Genomic DNA, 19,993 nt, shown 5'->3' with positions numbered 1-19,993 from the left:
TAAAGAAGAACTTGAATCTTATATATAACCTTGAATTCTCTCTTCCATCACTAAACTAAGCGATGTGGAACTTAGAAGAACTTTAATACTATATATAGCCTTGGACTCCCTCTTCCTTCACAAAACTAAGAGATGTGAGACTTCTTCAACATGTATATTTTCAACCAACCCCAACAGTTAGTGTCACAACGATAGCGTGATTTGATGTTTATGAAGGAGGATGGCAGATCGAGTGATAAAAATTAGGTTGATGGGAGAGTGTTCAGGGAGGTTAGTAATGGAGTACTCTTTCTTTGTTTGATTCTTAGTTAGATGGGGACCCTTTGTGTAATAGATTCAGAAGAATTTTTTTACCTTTTTGTTAGACAAAAATGTATTAATGGCTGAAATATGTAAGTTGGGTGGAGATGGCGTCAGAGATTATTTGTTTGGGAGAAAGATTGGGTGGGAGAGTGTAGTGTTATTTTGGCTAATGTTTTTTTAGGTCAATGTTTTTGATAAGTGGATTTGGAGACCAAATATTGAAGAAGATACAGTAAGAGGGGCTTACAATATTTTGGCACAAGTTGAATAGGTAGTTCCGATAGAGTTCAACAAAATTATTAACAAATTTACTCCGTTGAAAGTGTCTTTATTTATTTTGAGGTTATTGTCTAATCAAATCCAACAAAGAAAAATTGGCTCTACTTGAACTTATAGATCCTGAATTTTGTTATGCTTTGATGCTTGCGGAAAACAAGATAATGTTACTCATTAGGTTGGATAATTATTCTGCATTTTATTGATTTGGATGGCTTGTTGTTGAGTTATTTGGAAAGAAAGAAACTCTCGTATTTCTAGTATTTCTAATAATAAGTTGTTATCTCAAACTCTCAATTGATTATGATGTTAATATGGGTGACGGTTAAGGTGAGAGATCAATTAAATCCCTCACCAGTGAACCATAAAAATTACACCATCATGTTTAATTAATGACTTAGATTTTATCATCATAAAATGAAAAAATGTATACTTTTCACACACAATGTCTTCCCTATATCTTCTCCACATATTGGTTTACTCCAAACTCTATTTTTAAACTATTACAAAAATTCAACTGTATTTCTGCTTTCTTACAACTCTATTTGCAAGAGACTCTTGTTATCTTCATCACTGATCAATTTAATTTTTTTGTTTATTATAAATTATATAGAAAAGTATGTTACAATGAATTGGAAAAAAAGATAAAACAAATGATATTAATTACTTCGTAACTTTCACTTTGTTTTGGTTTGGATTCACTTAATATTGTAATAAAAAAATTATTTAGGTGTATACTCTATCGTTAGCATATGTCGACGCTTCAACATAAAGAACTATTCAGGAAAGAGAGAAGGTTTACTTTTCTTTCTAAGTTCGACAACCGTTAATAAAAATTTTAGAACTATGACAGTTGCAACATAGGCAGTTACTAATGAGAAAAATAAAATAATGATTATGTGGAGAAGATATAAGAAAGGTATTGTGTGTGAAAAAGTAAAAATTTTCATTTTATGATGATAAAATCTAAACAATAATTACCTTTTTAGTTGTTTTGTTTGTTCAGACGGTGGTTATCTGACTTGTTGGAATTTTGTATTTTTGCCATTCTTGACACATTTTGTGCTGGAATATTTTAATTCAATTTTTTTAACAGTTCACAAAATAAAACTAAAATCACCATTTAAATTCGATAAAATAATCTATAATCTATATAAAACAAAGTTAAATAAGATGTTAAGGATGTTTTTTATTTCTCAAAATAAATAAGATGTTAAGGATGTTTTTTATTTCTCAAAATAAATAACTGCCTCCGTTATTTTAAGTTGTTTTAAAAAAAATTATCCTTAAATATAAATCGCTTTCTACAATTCAAATGAATAATTAATAATATCTTTTTCTATTATATTTTTAAATATTTATTATTCTCTTTTCTTTTAATTTTTTTTTAATAAGCAATTTAAACTTAGCGAATTTTCAACCTAAGAAGATTACTCTCTTTTCTTTTAATTATCGCTTTACATTTAATTATGAAAAATTCAAAACGACTTATAAATAAAAACGGAAACAATTATGTGAATTTATCTTCCACATTTAATTATGAAAAATTCAAAACAACTTATAATTAATAGCAGAGGCAGTAATATGTTTTAAAAAAAAATTAAGAACAATTAATATTAGCATAGCTCATTTCAAGGAGAAATCTGCTATCTACTTCTAATACATATTTCACTCCAAATGAATTCGTCCTTTAATTTTTTTAAATAGAGATAATCTCAACACTGTAGGTCACACAATAACATGGCCGGCAGCAGGCTGCAATGATTCCATTTCGGCCGCCCTCGCAAAACTCTTGTGATCAATCAGATCACAATCAGTAATATGTGCAAAGGTGTCATCGTGATTAAAACTACTATTCAAGCACAGCCATTGATCACAAGTATCGAAGTAAACAGGAAAATTGGGGTGGGGGTAAAGTGCCGCCCCGGGATAAATTAGGCAACCAGAGTAGTATGGAAATGTTGCCATAGAATTGTGTAAATCGGAATGACAGAACAAAAATGAGAAACTGAATAATACCATATCTAACAAGTATACATTCAAAACACTAATATCGTCAGAAAATAATTAAATTGTTTAAGGTATACTGGAAATGGATTCAGATAATTCGGCCAGCTTGGGTGTTCATTAATTTGGAAATCAAATGGACTACCGAAATGACATGTCTCATGCCCATGCCCCCGCCTACTAAAATGCATTCAACAGGTTATCCCCTTGATATTGCTAGCATCTCTGCTTTTCAATACACTTTTTAATCATAAAATCACCTAAAGATCGATCACACGCGACAATTTCTGGATCCTGTTCAACAAGAAGTCCCCTTGCTTAATAGTTGCCTGGTAAAGAGCATTCTTGGCATCAGGGCGGTTGGTTTCAAGAACGCCTGCAACCTTATCAATCTTGCAATGAAGTTTCCCAGCTGCAATAAAACGTGATAGCTCCCTGAAAACAAATTAATGTAATGAGTTTGCATCCAACAACATTCTAAAACTAATAGAAATACTAAACAAAAATTGAATCATTTGAGATGCATTCACTTACACATCAATGAAATCCACTGACACTCCAAATGCTTTTGCCATGGCTTCAATTGTCACACTCTTGTAAGATTCCAAAAATTGGGAATAAATCACAGTTCTGATCTCTCTCATGTAATACCTGAAGTGTGAATGCAAATAGCGATCCAGCTTAATTTGCTCCGTCAAGCCAGCTGAAAAGAATTACAAAATGAAACAAAACTATGAACATGGCACTAAAAAGATTGAAATGAATTATTTGAGTACTTGTTCTCAAATTATAACCAAAAATTAACTTTTTAAAAAGCGTCTCTGTGAAATCACAGATATACTGAATTTTATACAGTCTCTACTCACCAAATGCTGAGAAGAAAGACTTGTATTGACAATCATATAGGGAGTTCAAAAATTCTGACAGATGTGGGATCTTGCCAATCACTGTCAGGATCTCCGGAGCATCCACTACCTGATGCAAATTAGCTTAAATTGATACATAATATAACCCAATAAACAATGAACAAGAGTTAAAAGAAAAGGATAAAAGGTGTAAAGGCGACATGAACAAATAGATGTACCTTTTGTTTTAAGGAAACTCTATCCAGTGTTATGATGCTTGTCAAAACAGTGTAAAATATAAAGGTGTCATATGGAAAAAGTTCGTAGGTTGTAAAAGTTGAGATAGAATCCAAAAACAGTGTTGCAGCCTTCTCGAAATTTCTCGTGGACATGCAATAGAGGCCTTCATACACTTTCAGCCGGTTCTTCCTCTCCCAATCACCTCCTTCTTCAAACAAGCTGTCGTAATGTTGCAAACAGTTAGAAAACCAATTCTTAAAACAAAAACATAGCAAAAGATATAACTACACATAAATGAAATTCAAATGATTACCTTTTAGCTTTGTCAATGCTTTTGGAAATCAAATCAAAATCCATGTCAAAGAAACCAAGCTGCAGAGTATAAAACACCAAGTCCATCTTCTGCCCTACTGCAACAGTCTTGGTTTCTGTTATCTTGAGATGTTCCAGAGCTTTCTCCTAATAAATAGAGTAGAGTTATGACTTGATTCCAGCAGCATAAAGGAAATGATCAATAAATTATAATAGCAATGCATACCTTGTCTCCAATCCGGATGAAAAACAAGGACTTTGCCAAGTGAGCCTCACGGACTTCACTCTCACCCAAATTTTCCTCAGCATCAGCAATCCTAAAATGAGATATTCACATGGACATCTATCATAAGTACCAGGATAATTAAATTTGTCACTTTTCAAATAACAGTTTGTATCTCAAGGAATTGCAATTAGAAAAAAGAAAAGAAAAAAAAAAGGGGCAATTACTATGACCCATCTGACCCAGCCTTGGCATTTTCCACTCTCCCAGTATTTTAGGTTTTTGAATTGTACTTGCTGAGTTGAAATTTCCATATTTTCACTAAAAAAATTTAATTATCTTTTCTATGTTGAAAACGAAGATAAGTCCTACAAAGTATGCGGGTTCTAGCAATAGATATGCCGTAACCCCATAAACAGGTCAAATTCATCCATCGAAAATTCTATTTCTAGGTTCTCTAGCAACAAGCATACAGAATTTCAGAGAATCACTATTGATAACCTCTGTCAAAGCCAAATAGCAAAGCAACAAAGAGGGTTCATTGTAGGCCATCTTCAGTATGGTAGAACCATTGCATCTTCCTCAAATATGCTGGGCATGGATTACAGTGCTACTGCGTCACCTCTCCCAGGGTGAAAATGAAATAATTTGGTCAATTTTATCTCATTCTTAACTCAGTACGCACTCAGCCCAAAGAAAACAAACATGTCAATCAATTTCACACCTCTAGAATTGCTTTTGACTCATCCAAGATGAAAACCAAACATACACTACATCAAGCTAGAAGAATCAACGCAATTCACAGCCTCAGAAACGACAATGGTGATGATTATGCAACAATTGCAGATCAATAACCAGCGAATCATATAAACAGAAAAACACTTAATAGTAAAATTCAAATAAGCAAATCTCATATAACACAGTTAATTGAAAAAATAAACCTACTGCAACTTAAAATCCGAAATTCTAAATTGGGGTTTATAGAAGTCAACCCTAAAAATCTCAAGGAAAAAAGAGAAAGAGGGACTCACTTTTCATCAAGCTTCTTAAGCTCATCGTCAATTTTAGCACGCATAGAGTCCAAGAGCGCACGATCCATATCCAAAACAGAATCGGCAACTAGGGTTTCGTATAAAAGGAGCATATCTGAACAAAACAAAAACACAAAAGAGAATTAGGGTTTATGGAAAATTGAGAATAGTTGAAAGAAGATAGAAAGAGTGAAACGAACCATGATCCTTGACGAATGTGAAGACGTCTTCCTTGTATCCAACTTTGTCAATGTCTTGAACATCGGGTTGTTTGAGAAGGAAAAGCTTGTCGGCGAGGATGAGTTGTGGCTGCTGAGTCTCTTCTCCTTCCGATGCCATTGCCGCTTATGCTTTTACCTTCGCGATGCAAATCTAGCCCTTTCTCTCAAGTCTCAAGAAAAGTATAAAGCTCTTAAGGTGTGTTTGGTTGGAGACATTTAAACGAGAGCGAGAAGCTTCTTTTCCAATCCTTTCCACTTCTACCCTTTGTTTAAAAACTGCAATATATCACTGCCGTATTTCACATTCAGTGGAGTAATATGACTAACATTTTTTTTTTTTTTTTGGTAAACAATATGACTAACATTTTAACACTACTAAATTAACAACAACAACAACAATATTGAGATGTTATTTTAATTTAAAGTTAATTTTAAATAACATATACTTATGTCAAATAGTTTATTTATTTGAATTAATCTACTATACAAACAATTAATAAAAGATTGACCAATCTGACTATTATGCCCTTAGTTAAAATTTTCTTTACAAACAAAAAAGGGTAATTCGGTAACTAACAAAATCACATATCACTTTTTCAACCTTTCAATAACTAAGCGCCAATTGTCAGCCTCTCATTGGTCCAACTTTTTAACTTTTCAATAACCAACTTTTTCTATCCAACACACTTATTCTCTCTCTTACTTAAATTTTCAAATTTCATTTTCCCACACTTTCTTACTTTCATTTTATTTTTTTTTCATTTAATCACAAAAATTATTAATAATTTAGTTTTTTTAACTTTAATAAAATTAAATATTTATTTATCTCACGGGTCACTATCAATACAATATTTAATTTATTTTAATTGATCATTACACACTTTCTCTTTCTTAATTAAAATTTCAAATTTCTCTCAAATTTTCTTCCCACACTTTCTTACTTTCATTTTAATTTTTTTCTCTATTTATGTATCAACTCTAAAAAAAAAATTTATTTTTTAATTTTAATAAAATTAAAAATATTGTAATATCACGGGTCACTATCAACATAATACTTATTTTATTTAATCAATCATTGTTTTTATTAGAGAGATAATATTCTTATTTTTAATTTTTTTTTCTTTTCTTCATTTCACGATTTTTTTAAAGATTATTTAATACAATTTAATTCATATGATTATTGTTCATTTTACATTTGTATTTAAATATATTTTATATCGGATAAAATAAAATTTTTTTTCACGGGTCATTATCAACAAAGTATCTAATTTTTATTTTTAAATGTTAAAATTTCATTTTTTTATCTTCATCTTCCAGATTATTTTTTTATATATTTATTTAATATAATTAAATTTATATAATATTTTTCATTTGTAATTAAATCATTTATTAAAAATTTATATGTATCTAATTAATTTCGTACAATATTAAATAAATTTACCCGTGCGGAAGCACGGGTATCTTACTATTATTATTATTATTATCCTATATTAAACAATTGACCAAAGAGACTAAAATATTATCCTATACTAAACAATAGACTAAAGAGACTAAAATACCCTTTCATGAAAATAAATTTGCACTACAAATTGGATATAAAAGTAATTAACAAATTAAGGACTACCTTTTTTAACTCTCCTCAAAAAGTGCTACACCTGTTCATTTTTCATTGGCCCAATTTAAAATTCAAATCCTAATATTTAGAGGAATCTATTACCCAAAACATTTATGTTTCATTCACTCTCTTTCTCCCTCTTTATCGTCTAACCCTTTCCCCTCTCTCTGTTCTATCTTTCTTTCAAAACCCTAATCGCCGCCGCTGCCGCTATCTCCATATCTCCACCACCGTGTACATCCGATTCACCGTTCATCTTTCCAGGTTCACCGAATCAGATTCGTAAAGTCACATTCTGCGACTGACACCTCCAACACCATCTCTCAGCTCCGATCTGCGCCGACGCACCTAGGAATTCCCGGTTGCAGGTTTTATGTTTCTTCTATTTTTAACTTACATCCACCTTTCTTCTCAGATAGGGTTTGGATGTTAAACAATATCGACTAGAACTATTGTACCGAGCAGTTTCAATTACACATAGTAGTATTTGTTATCCTGCATTTGTGCTTCTATATTTTACTATTACCCTTCCATTCTTGCATGTGAAGTTCTGCATAAAGCTGAAGATGTCACAAGATTTATATATCTTTACTCATTTGGTAGGGTGGGAAACAAAGCAACAAAATGCGAAGTGGATGAGAATTCCAAATCAAAATTTTTAGCCCAGCAGGTCTATGACACTTGGTATTTGTTGTAGAATAATTGTACTTGTGGAGATAAAACATTTTAATTAGTACCACCAAACTATATGAATAGCGCAGACATTTTAAGCTAGCCCTGAATTTACTTATTCTTGAATGTATATGAGATTAGCTTTTGATAAAATCTTGTCTACTTTGTAATAGAGTTGTTCACAACGAATCTGTAAAATTATATCAAAGGCTAGAGAAATCATTGTTGATAGTGGTTTTGTGGATCTGATTCCACATTTTCTGACATAAATTACATAGCATATACTTCCATTATGGTGCCATTTTTCTGGGCAGGGCACTGAGTGTCTAGAATGGTTAATTTTTTTTTCTAAATATGTGTTGCATTTGACTTAGATTTTGTAAGAATTACATATTATATTTTCATTTATGTGATGAGTGTTGTTCTAGATTTTTTCCTCTACCTCCTATCATTTTCTGTTTCGACAGTGAACAAATTATGAGAATTGAACTGAGTGCTTTAACTATAACATCATTATATGTTGAGTTTTTGTTTTTAAGTTGGCTTTGTTACTGGTGTAACTGAAATAGTGTATTGATAGATAGTAGATATGCTAGGTTGCTCTTGAACTACGTTGCCATAGAAAAACTCAAGTTGTAAAATCACCAGCTAAATGTTTGAACTATTTTCTGATCACTCTTTCTTTCTTATCATTGGCAGGGAGGTAAGGATTAAGATATCATTTCTTATGTTCATGTAAATGTTCGTCTTGGGACTCCTCGGGTTAGTACTTGTCCAATAATCACTTCATCTGAATTATGTCTTTAACTATTCCATAAGTGTTCTAAGATAAGGTTTTTTTCTTATTGTTTTAGTCTTGTGATTGATCAGAATCTGTATTATGCTGAGTTGAAATTCACTCCTCCAACATACTTATGTGCTATTAGCAATATTCTCCCTACAATGACTTTTGTAATGGCTGTTACTTTTATATACACAATTAGTTAATTTATAAGTATATTCCTTTATGTTGTTTTTGGTAGTAAATAAGTTAAATTTTGTGTTACATTTGTAGTTACACTTCAAATCATTGGGAACACTTCAATCAATTGCAGTTACATTTGTTATGGAGACTAAACCAAATGTTTGGAACATTGGTTATGATATGAACCTACATTTCTATTTTGAACATTGGTTGCCATAGCTAAGGAAACTGGTAGGAGACTTGGTACGTTTTGTTTATGATATGAACCTACATTTCTATCTTTCCAGGTTTATATTTGTTTAACTACTAACTATTGTGACACGTTTGCCTTTTGTTCTTTCTTATTTGCGAGAATATCTTAAAGCTGCTTTTTACTAATGGAACCACTGTCACGAAGCTAAACATTCCTTAAATCCCAAAACACAAGTTCATTTTCAAGCCTATTGTTGATTTGTTAACGGAAAATTTTCAAGCTGGCCGTTTATACGGTATTGCTTGCTTCTATATTTTCTTATCATACTTATGCTTCATAATGAGTGTGCGTATTACGTCTCGCTTTAGCACTGTTTTTTTAACCCCATTCATTTATATACCGAGATTCAATATGTCTATATTTTCACTTTCACAGCCAGTGGAAAGTTCAACCTCTCCTAATATATAAGGTGTAACAAAATCAGGTGCATGTGCAGATCTGTGCTAGATTAATGTGGGAAAGATCCTTTCTGCATTCTGTATTAATAGCTGAATATTTAACACCAACTTGCATTTGACTTAGTATTTGTTTGGATAGCTTAGATGCTATACTATTTTAAAATGAAATAGGAAATGATGTGATGCTTTCTATCTTTTCATTTCGGTTGGAATCTCAATTAACTATCATCACTTACTATTATTTTTTTATGTATCAAGAGTTAAATTTGGTGACATGGAACGGGAAGCACTGCTTTGTAAAGCTCGCAAACTTATGGGTCAAGGCTGCGAAATCGAAGGGAACTGCGCCTGTTATTGATGTGACGCAACATGGGTTCTTTAAGGTTCTTGGTAAGGGTGTTTTGCCGAGTAATCAGCTGATTGTTGTTAAGGCAAAGCTGATTTCGGAGATCGCGGAGAAGAAAATTAAGGAGGCTGGTGGTGATGTTGTTCTTAATGCTTGGGTTTTTATTTTGTTGCTTTTTTGAAATTTTCAGTAATTTGATTTCCTACATTTGTATTTGATCTTATGTTGGTTAGCTTAAATGGGTATGTTTTGGAATATTACATGTTTTGGTTATAATTAAATTATATGCTTCTGATAAAAAAAGTCCAGATCAAGTTTAGAGTTGATGGTGAATGGAAAATTTATTTGTTACCGGCAGTACTATTTGAATCTTGCAGGTTTGTATAATTACTAAATCTTAAAGGCAGTACTATTGAGAATCTATGTTTGTAGTTGTGTATTGAAACATTCTCATTCCTAAATGATTCACATTAATAATAGAAAAGTTTGCAATATACTCTCTCCTACCTGCATGAAATTCAACCAATATAAAGCCGAGTGTTGTGATGTGTGTTAAAGATGTGTTTAAAAAAAGTAATCTCATTTTACTATCTTAAGGACCTTTTTAATATTGTGTTTAAAACATGGACATGATCTTTGGGAAGAGTTGCATCAGTTGAACATGCAGCTCCCATGTAAACAATATAAACATGATCATTAGTCTCTGATTGAGTTGATGATGATGTTGATTCTCCAAGAAAAGTGAAAAGAGTAAAATGTTAGTATCAACAAAATTGAATTTCCTCTCATGTTTTTGATATTCTCTTCAATTAATTAATACTAGCTATGATGGTTGATGAGAAATATGCAAAAACAAATTTACATACAAGTTTAACTAGATTTTATCATATAATGTAAATGGTAAATTTAACATAGAGTAAATAAATGCATATGTTTAATATTAATTTTAATCCTTGAAAAAGATTATTAGACTCAAATTAATTGTATTTGAGATAAATAAACACTTTAAAATTTTTTATATAAATAAAATGGAACAATTTAATTTTTTTAATTTAATTTGGTAAAATTAAATCAATTACCACATTTAAATATTTATTAAATTGATAATATTTAATTTTTTAAAATCTTCTAAGCGATGAGAGTTTCCATAGAAATTTATTCCTTCAATTTATAATTATTATAATTAATTTTTGCTGATATTAAATTTTTGGTTATTTAAATTCATTATTTTTACGGATCACTATCACCCCAATACTTTTTTTTTTAATTTTAATTAACAAAATATATGTACATGACATATTTATAGTTATAAGTGATATTTATAGTTATTAGTCATATTTATAAATATTTATAGTTATTAGACATATTAGATTGATCGTGACTTGCTACATATTTATTTTTAAATATTTTCAGTTATTAGTAATTTTATGATAACAATTATATATCATCAGCAACCAATCCTATGTCGGTGATTTACTACATATTTTAAAAATGTATTTAATTTACGGGTCACTAACAAGACAATATTTATTTTAGTTTAATCAATCACTATTTTAATTTAAGAGACAAAATCTTTATTTTTAAATATTAATTTTTTCTCCATCTCACAATTATATTTTTTCTTCTTTGTGTATGATTATTTAATATAATTAAATCTATATGATTACTGTTCATTTAAAAAAAAAGTAAATCATTTCAAATTTTGTAAAAATTTATATTGAAAATTTTACATTTATATTTAATACTATCTAAGTGTTATGAGATTATGACTCATTCATGTGTAATCACATTAACAAACATTTTGTTCGTTATTTTTTTTATTTCATAATTATTTTTGAAGATTCTAAATTATTATATTTTTTTAGTTATTTACACAATATCATAATTCAATTACCCGTGCGGGAGCACGGGTCTCTTACTAGTTAACCAACTAAAATCATATTAAATTAATTTTGTTAAAAAATACAAATAAAATCAATCGATTTTTAAATAAATCAAATAGTAAAATAACTAATTAAAAAGATTTATTAAAATAGTTATTGTTTTTAATTAAAATAAAAATTAAATATTAAAGTAATCTCTAAGTTGTTAGAATGTATTTTAAATAATAAAAAATTGTGTAATAATTTTAAAATTTAAGAATATTTATTTAGTTTTAAAAAAAATTACCAAAATATTTAAAGTTGAGTTAAATATTCGTACCAAAATAAAATTGAGCAAATATATTAATATTAATTAACTAATGGCAGAAAAAATATGATTGATTGTTATAGTGGTTCAAAATATATAAATAAATAAATAAATTTTTATTTTTTTAACAAATAACAATCATTCATATTTAAATGGTGAACTATCAGCCACTAAACTACTTGATCAATATATATCAATCAAAGTTATTTCTCTAGAAATTTATGTAAAGGGTGATACTTCTAACCACATAAAAAATATTGTCCAATGGCTCAATACTTTCAGAAAAGGGCAAATGTTTAAGCCTCGTGTTGTCATTTCTTCCATCATTTATGTTGGTGTTCACTATGTTAGAGTTTAAAGTGGAATTAGGGTCTGGAATTGGATGATTCACTCCAATTCCAGTTTTTGACAGTAAAAACAACCAATAATTTTTGTATCAATTGCATGACACATGATTTCCATGTCATTAACTCCATTTCATTCAAGTACAAACACAAACATAAACAACTAACACATTAACATTACTAAAACAACTTAGGCATCAAATTAACACCAACGTGTACATTAAAATAGTAAAACACAATAAAACATAAATTCTTTCAAAACTTCTTCCACTTTGTAGTGTTCTTTAGAGCCACCTCAAGTTCTCCTAACTCTTGCTTTTGTACATCATTTGAGACTCTTTGTGTTTCAATTCTTCCTTCATATTGAACAAGTTTATTCCTTTGATCTTCATTTGTAATGTTAAAATTTTCAACCTCATTTTTTGCTTCATCATAAGAAAATTTATTCTCATCTTCCATTTCTTCATAGAACCAATCAAAATAACAACAATCAGTTTGATTATAACCCTGCAATATATGAGAAATAATTACCCATATTTCAAAGTTATAAAAACACATTCAATTTTAAAAATATCCACTTTGATGAAATATTTTAGCCGGCTTAACTTATAGTGTGGACATCCCCAAAATTGATAAATGTTAGTTGTTCTTTATAATAAACCTTCCAAACATAAATATTATTATTGTTTCCATGTTCACCATACTCTTTCACAATGGGAGGAGAGTGTCATAACTCATTTGTGTTTGAATAAAATGAGAAGAACGTGCATATATCGTTGGCGATTACGATTATAATTAGTATAAAAGATGCAGAGAAATGGACTATAGGAGAAGGTTATGATGACTACAAAGAGAAAGAGGATTAAGATTCTTAACCTAATTCAATTTAGGTTTAAGGCGTTCATATGTATGGAGAAGAATCAAAGAAAATTGATGAAAGTGATGGCACTTACAGCAATTTAGATTTCACATAAATCAAATTAAACACAGATTTTGAAAATTAGGCGGTAAGAATGTGGCATTTTTTAATAACTTCAAGGATTAAATAATCTTTTTAAAAATTATGAGACCAAAATGAACTATGACTAGAAACTAGAAAATATATTAAACCAATAATAAATTAAAAAACAAGTTGTGAATCTTTCATTGATCCATGTTGCAATGTGACATTTAAAAACTTAATCTGTGAGTTACTAAATTTCATATTATAAATCCTACGTTGAATTTTGAATGTTGCGAATAACTCTAAATATTATTTTTTCAATTTTAAAATAAGTGTCATATTTAACACTTTTACACGAATTAAAAAAATGTAATAAATAAAGAGAGAAAAAATGTGATTTTACCAAATTATCTCTATTGATTACTAGTATATTATAATTACTAGTAATGCAATGTGAGATAAATAATAAATTATGAGTAGTAATTAGAAGATAGAATTGAAAAAGTAACATCTAAAGTTGTATTAGAATTTAAATGTGACACTTATTATTGGACAAATTATTTTTGAAATGTAACAGTTATTTTGGAATAATATGATAATTAAATAATATTTAATTATAAAATATTTCAACAATCTTCCATGAGCAATATATTTTAGAGAAGGTCCATTTTAATCTCTCATAAAAACTGCAAAGGTCAGATTACCTTGACAACTAATTTGGACTCTCTCTTTTTTGTGACGGACTAAAACGGGTCTTTATTGGCAGTTCAGTCAAGGTTCTAAAGTAAAAAAAACCGATTTGAAAAAAAAAATTAGTAGATAGGCTAACATAACTCAGTTAAATTTTATAAGGGATTTAATAGAGACTTTTTTTTTCTTCTTAGGGACTAATCTGACATCTGCAGTTTTTGTGAGAGACTAAAAGGGACATTCACTCTATATTTTAATTATATTAGTTATTTATCAAATTAAGAGTCTTAATTGATTAAGTGGTTAAATAAAATTAAAAAAAAACTAATTAAATTTTTATTTAGTAATTAATTAATTAATTAACAAGTTGGATATGACCCATTTCAAGTTGGATTGTTTCTACACTTGTGTTTCATAATTCGTCATCACTACATGAATAGAATGATCATTCTCCTTGAATTTGTCCATGTCGTTATCACTACATAGAAGAGAATACTCGATCTTATAGTCCTTAATAATATCTGAGAGAATAAGATGTAGTAGATAATAAGATTGTGTGTGTATGCATGCCGGTGTGTTTGTTTCACTTCCGCCTTAAACCAAAAATATAGTTTTTCAATCTTCGTATTGAGCATATGTGTTGTATAACTTAATTATGAAGTTAGAGGTAGTATATTTATAAAAAAAAACACATTCCAAGTTTTCATAAGTCAAAAGAATATTTTCTTAAAATTATAATTTAAAATTACAATTTCAGTTCCGGAAATCAGAGTGTTACAAAAGCCTCATAGGTAAGTAAGATGAATACATGGGATATAGTTTGCAAAATGAAACCTTAGTGACCAAAATTATATAATTATCATTATGACACATGGAGGACCATAAGTGAAAAATAAAAATTTCCTTTATTCCCATTTTTTCTCATATCACTTTCCATCTATAAAAATTTCCTTTATTCCCATTTTTTCTCATATCACTTTCCATCTATTTTGCTATCAAATTCATCAGAATTGATTAACTAAGGTACTAAACATGTATATTTTGTCCCTTTGTATTCATCGAGGCTTTTAGTGGTTCCGTCCATCAAAAGAAAACCGTGAAACAAGCCAAACCAAATCTTGCCTTGTCCTAGTTCCTGCTTTCTCAGTGTTCCCATGTTCTCAGTCTTCTTGAACAGATGGAATTAAAGAAAGCAATGGTGAGGCTATTCAAGAATGATGAATTTGGGTCTGTAATAGTTTCAGTCAGTATTAGAAACTCAAACTTATCATTGGGGCTGCAAATAAAAGGGACTTGGTTTTGTCTAATTTCATTTGCAGCTCCTCTTGCTAGGTCAAGAAATTAAGCAAGAAATGGAGATTTGTTTTTGGCATCCGATGAATATTTCATGAGACATTATAACTAAAATATGCAGAAGATTTTGGCACTAAAGTAATCCATTATACTACTATATACCATGACCTGCTATATCCAATAAACATAAAGGGTTCGCATTTTGATCAAAAAAGGACTAATAATATGCTGAAATATGTAATTTCTAGAGATTGTGAATGAACTTATATCAAAATATATTTATTCATAACTTTCAGTTGAAGAGGCTGTAGACTAGCCATCTCCTTTGCGATAAAGGACAATGTATTTGAGCTACTTTGTTCAGAGGTTTCTTTGATTGGCTAGTAGTTACCTATGGCAATTACTAATATTGAACTTGTAATCTAAAGTATAAAATAAACATAGACATGGATACATAAACACCGATAATTTGAAAAAATACAAGTAATATTGAATATGACCAAATGCATTGGTTTCATGTTATCTGCGCAAGCAATTCAATATCAGCCGCCATCTTGAAAACACTATAACTAAGCAAAATTTTCCTTTCATATATGTATGAAATTAGAGTGAAGCAAGAGTTAAAAGAGACATGGATTCACCTCTCAGGATAATGAAAGCACCCGTTTGAGATGGAGAAGGGGTTTCACATACGAATTTCAAGTATAAGGAAGATCTACATCTGATAGGTCCCAATAATCCTCTTCTTCACCATCATCAACCTTTTCCTTATTTGGAGTATCAGATTTCTCCGGTACTCGAGTTCTAAAATAGTGCTTCCTGAAATCCATGAGAGCAAATTAACAACAGACAATGCTTGCCAACAAACAAACAAACTTTCTTTCAACACAAAATATCATTTCATGTACAGATAAGTTAGCTCAGCTCAGTTGGTAGTTGGACAGAGACGGGATATATGATGCATGACAGGGGTTCAAAACCGCAACATTCCACTTATTCAAAAATTCAAAAGAACAATTATTGGATTAATATATACAAAATCAATCACAAATAACATCAATAAATAGTTTCAAAAACAAGATTTCTGCAATTACCGTTCTAAATAATTAAGTAATTATACATTGACAATCTCAATAGAATATGCATACCGTTTACGGTTTCTTTGAGCCGCTTCTCGGCGTTTCCTTTTGGCCTTATCAATTGGATTCTCGAAGAATCTTCTGCGTCTGCACTCCCGGAAAACCCCAGCATTAATAACCTCTCTCCTGAAACGGTATATGAGGTCATCATCGGTCTCGTCTTCTTCGGGTAGGATTTGTACGTTGTACCTAGACGATTTGACAGGCTCGTCTTCTTCGAATAGGATTTGTGCGTTGTACTTAGACGATTTGACGGGAAGTAATGCGGTTGAATTTGAATGGGAGAGTTTAGGGTACGCGATGGGTGAAAATGAAAGGCGACGAATATTATTATTATTATTATCGATTTTGGTTGAAGTTGAATATGGTGGTAGTGTTGAGAGTGACAGTGGGTGTGTCGTAGGAAGAAGAGACGAAACGGCCATTTTACGGTTTGTAGTATACCCTGATTGATTGATTGTGTGGGAAGGGGAGTGTTACGCGGTAGGGTCGGTGTCATTTTCTTTGTGATTCTGTACTGGTTCTTGGTTGTGGGCCTTCAACGGGCTTCATGTGCAAGTTAATTTTTTTTTTTTTTTATATATAAAAAAAATTGAAAATAGAGTGTTAATTAATTTACTACACCTGATGTGGTGGTTACACGCCTTATAAAAACTCTAAAATGTCTTCTTATCTTTCAGATTTCAATCTCAAAATACACTCATTCTTCGATAAAATCAGTTCATGATTGAGGCACCTCTTGTTTGCCACAAAAATGTCTTGATTTCAATCTCTAAAGATGGTATGGATTCCAATATCCATATCATAGATCCAAATTCGAATTTTCATATATACTCTTTGAGAGTGTTTTCCACTTTTTGAAACTAAGTTAATGAAATTTGATATTTTTAAAACTTAAATTATAAGTCATTTATAAATCAATTCAAGTAAGATAGATTAAAATCAATTAAAATAAAAAAATTGATGTGTGGTATATAAATGTCAAATACAAAATGTCACCATTTCATAATGAATCCAAGTATAAACCATAATACAAAATATTAAAATATACAAAATAAAATTTCACTATTGAGTATATCGATTGCACGCCAATTGATCCAGATGATTAGGAAGATATGATGGTTATGTATGGATGCAGTAGCAGATGACCATTTTGAATCCAAGATCTGTTTCCTTGACACAGGTTGCTTGAATCACATGACTGGTAGAAAAATGTGATTGACAAGCAGAAGGTACTGGCAACATAGTTATTCAAAGGAGCAATGGAGTAAAATCTATGATCAAAGATGTACTCTATGTACCAGGAATGAAGTACAACCTGCTAAGTGTTAGACAACTTGACGAAAAAAGACTTCTTAATGGTTATGAAAGATGGAGCCTTGGAATTGTTCAACCCCCAGAATAGTTTGGTCTTAAAATCCCCCCTGTCGAAGAATATGACATTTAAGACCATGATCAATTCGACTGAGGTACAATGCCTAAAACTATTTTTGGACCACAAGATTAGTTGGTTTTGGTATTTGAGTTTCGACGTCTGGATTTTAGGTCACTCAATTAACTGATTACTTTAGACATGGTAGGTATACCAAGTCTTGTGATGCCCGGCAAACTCTATGAAGGATGCTTAGTAGAGAAGCAATCCAAAAAGTCTTTTTTTACTATGCCAATGAGATCCTCCTGCATACTCGAAGTTGTACATTCAGAAGTCTATGACTCTTTCGAGGAGCATACCATTGGTGGAAATAGGTATTTTGTTTCGTTTGTCGATGAGTATAATCTAAAGTTTTAGATCCATGTGATTAAGCACAAAAACGAAGTATTTTAAATCTTTAAAAGATTCAAAATGCTTGTCGAAAACTAGAGTGAAAATAAGATCAACATTCTGCGAATAGATGAAGATGGGAAACACACATCCAAGATATTTGAGTAATTTTTTGCAGAACACGTTATTGATCATGAGGTAATGGCTTCTTACACGCATCAACATAATGGAATAGCAAAAAGAAGAAACATGACTATATTGGATATGGTGAGATGCATGCTAAATATGAAGAATCAACCAAAATCCTTATGGAGTGAAGCAGTCACCACTGCTGTCTATATATTGAACATGTGTCCTATAAAGAAACTGAAGAACAAGGTTCTTGAAGAAGTGTGGAGTGGAAAAGGACCATCAGTGAGTCATCTGAAGGTGTTTGGCTCTATTTGTTATAAGCATGTTCCTGATGTGAGAAAAAGAAAGTTTTATGAAAAAAGTAAACCTATGATTCTGGTAAGATATCATAAAACTGGTGCATATATGTTGTTCAATCACTTTAATGAAAAGATCGTGATGAGCTAAGATATTGTGATTGATGAGAATTTTCCTAGGATTGGAATTATCGTGATGCAATTAACAAGCCTTTGATGAGTTATGGTGTCAACGAAAAAATTGATGAAGTTGAAGTCGAAGAACTGGCTGACATCCCGACACTTTCAAAGTCGTAGAGGGTGCGGTGAGTACAATCCAAAGATCTCAAAGATCTAGAGTTCTTCTAGCAAGACTTCAGGGCTATAAAGTGGTTGGTGATGATGAAGTCGCACACGATGAAGAATTAGTTCATTTCATTTTACTTGCAAGTGCTGAACGAAATAACTATAGCAAGGCTTTAAAGAATAAACAGTGGAAGTTAGCTATGGTCGAAGAGTTACAAACGATTGAAAGAAACAACACATGGGAGTTAGTCGAATTGGCAACACATACAAAATCTATCAAAGTGAAATGGGTGTTTAAGTTGAAGCACAATGTTGATGGGTCAATGGCAAGACATAAGAAAACATTAGTAGCTCGAGAATTTATTTAGAGAGCAGGACTCGACTACTCTGAAGTATATGCACCAATCGCAAGATTGGAGATTGTCAGATTGTATGTAGCCTTGGCATGTAAGCTAGGCTGGTCGACATTTCACTTGTGAAACCAACATTTTTGAATGGTCTTTTAGATGAAGAAGTATATGTCACACAACCTCATGGATTTATGATATAGGGTCAAGTAAGAAAAGTGTACAAGTTACACAAAGCCCTTTATGGCCTCAAACAGGCACTTAGGGCATGGACCAAGAAAAACAACTCATGCTTAATTGAATTGGGATTCGTCAAATGTGAGTCTAAGTATGATGTCTATGTTCAGGTTATGGCACAAAATATAACAATCATCTTCTTATATGTCGATGACTTGGTGGAAATAACATGGAAAACTTGTTGAAGTTGAAAGAGCTAATGATGAGGGAATTTGAAATGTCGGATCAGAGAAACTTGTTGTATTTCTTAGGCATGGAATTTCAAATTACCAAGCTAGGTGTGTTTTTGCATCAAAGAAAGTATGCCAAAGAGATACTCAAGAGATTCAGGATGGATGATTCAAATCATGCATCCTCACCTGTCGAACTAAATTTAAAAGTAGAAAAACATTGAAAGGGGGACAATGTCGATGTAACTTTATTCAAACAAATTGTCAGATCTCTGAGATAAGTGTGCAACAATCAACTTGATATAAGTTTCTTAGTTGGATTGGTGATCAGAAACATGAGTGAACCAAGTGTCACACATGAAGGTTGCAAGAAGAATCATGAGATAATTAAAAGGATCAATAAATTATGAAATTCTGTTTCCACGAGATTTTGAAAGAAAAGAAGCTACGCTAACTTGC

General features: G+C 30.9%; 2 protein-coding genes and 1 long non-coding RNA gene across 10 annotated transcripts; 1 reads left to right on the top strand and 2 right to left on the bottom strand.

The window, feature by feature from the left end:
* Positions 1-2,566: 2,566 nt before the first annotated feature.
* On the bottom strand, positions 2,567-5,710 carry LOC131636805 (26S proteasome non-ATPase regulatory subunit 6 homolog). Its single transcript, XM_058907400.1, has 8 exons — positions 5,438-5,710; positions 5,238-5,352; positions 4,210-4,300; positions 3,985-4,130; positions 3,671-3,890; positions 3,453-3,561; positions 3,121-3,289; positions 2,567-3,021 (listed from the first exon to the last, which is right to left on the bottom strand). The coding sequence occupies exons 1-8, from the start codon at positions 5,574-5,576 to the stop codon at positions 2,847-2,849; spliced, it is 1,164 nt and encodes a 387-aa protein (XP_058763383.1). The 5' UTR covers positions 5,577-5,710; the 3' UTR covers positions 2,567-2,846.
* A 1,459-nt stretch (positions 5,711-7,169) lies between these two features.
* On the top strand, positions 7,170-10,063 carry LOC131636782 (uncharacterized). 6 transcript variants are annotated; one of them, XR_009294184.1, is made up of 6 exons: positions 7,170-7,441; positions 7,677-7,743; positions 8,445-8,507; positions 8,600-8,696; positions 8,800-9,197; positions 9,619-10,063. It is a non-coding gene; the product is annotated as an uncharacterized LOC131636782 (long non-coding RNA). The 6 variants fall into 6 exon arrangements; XR_009294178.1 differs by having other exon boundaries at positions 7,677-7,757; XR_009294183.1 differs by having other exon boundaries at positions 7,622-7,757.
* A 4,152-nt stretch (positions 10,064-14,215) lies between these two features.
* On the bottom strand, positions 14,216-16,799 carry LOC131605560 (small ribosomal subunit protein bS21c). 3 transcript variants are annotated; one of them, XR_009284681.1, is made up of 3 exons: positions 16,315-16,799; positions 15,808-15,985; positions 14,216-15,102 (listed from the first exon to the last, which is right to left on the bottom strand). XR_009284681.1 is itself a non-coding variant. In XM_058877907.1 (2 exons), exons 1-2 carry the CDS (start codon positions 16,728-16,730, stop codon positions 15,865-15,867), a joined length of 537 nt encoding a protein of 178 aa, XP_058733890.1. In that variant the 5' UTR covers positions 16,731-16,798; the 3' UTR covers positions 15,696-15,864. The 3 variants fall into 3 exon arrangements, 1 of the variants encoding a protein (XP_058733890.1); XR_009284682.1 differs by lacking the exon at positions 14,216-15,102 and adding an exon at positions 15,123-15,689; XM_058877907.1 differs by lacking the exon at positions 14,216-15,102 and having other exon boundaries at positions 15,696-15,985; positions 16,315-16,798.
* Positions 16,800-19,993: the final 3,194 nt, after the last annotated feature.

The sequence above is a fragment of the Vicia villosa genome, linkage group LG1, assembly GCF_029867415.1.
Source record: "Vicia villosa cultivar HV-30 ecotype Madison, WI linkage group LG1, Vvil1.0, whole genome shotgun sequence".
Lineage (NCBI taxonomy): Eukaryota > Viridiplantae > Streptophyta > Magnoliopsida > Fabales > Fabaceae > Vicia > Vicia villosa.
The sequence above is the reverse complement of the archived record's forward strand: the minus strand, read 5'-3'. Positions and strand labels throughout refer to the sequence as shown.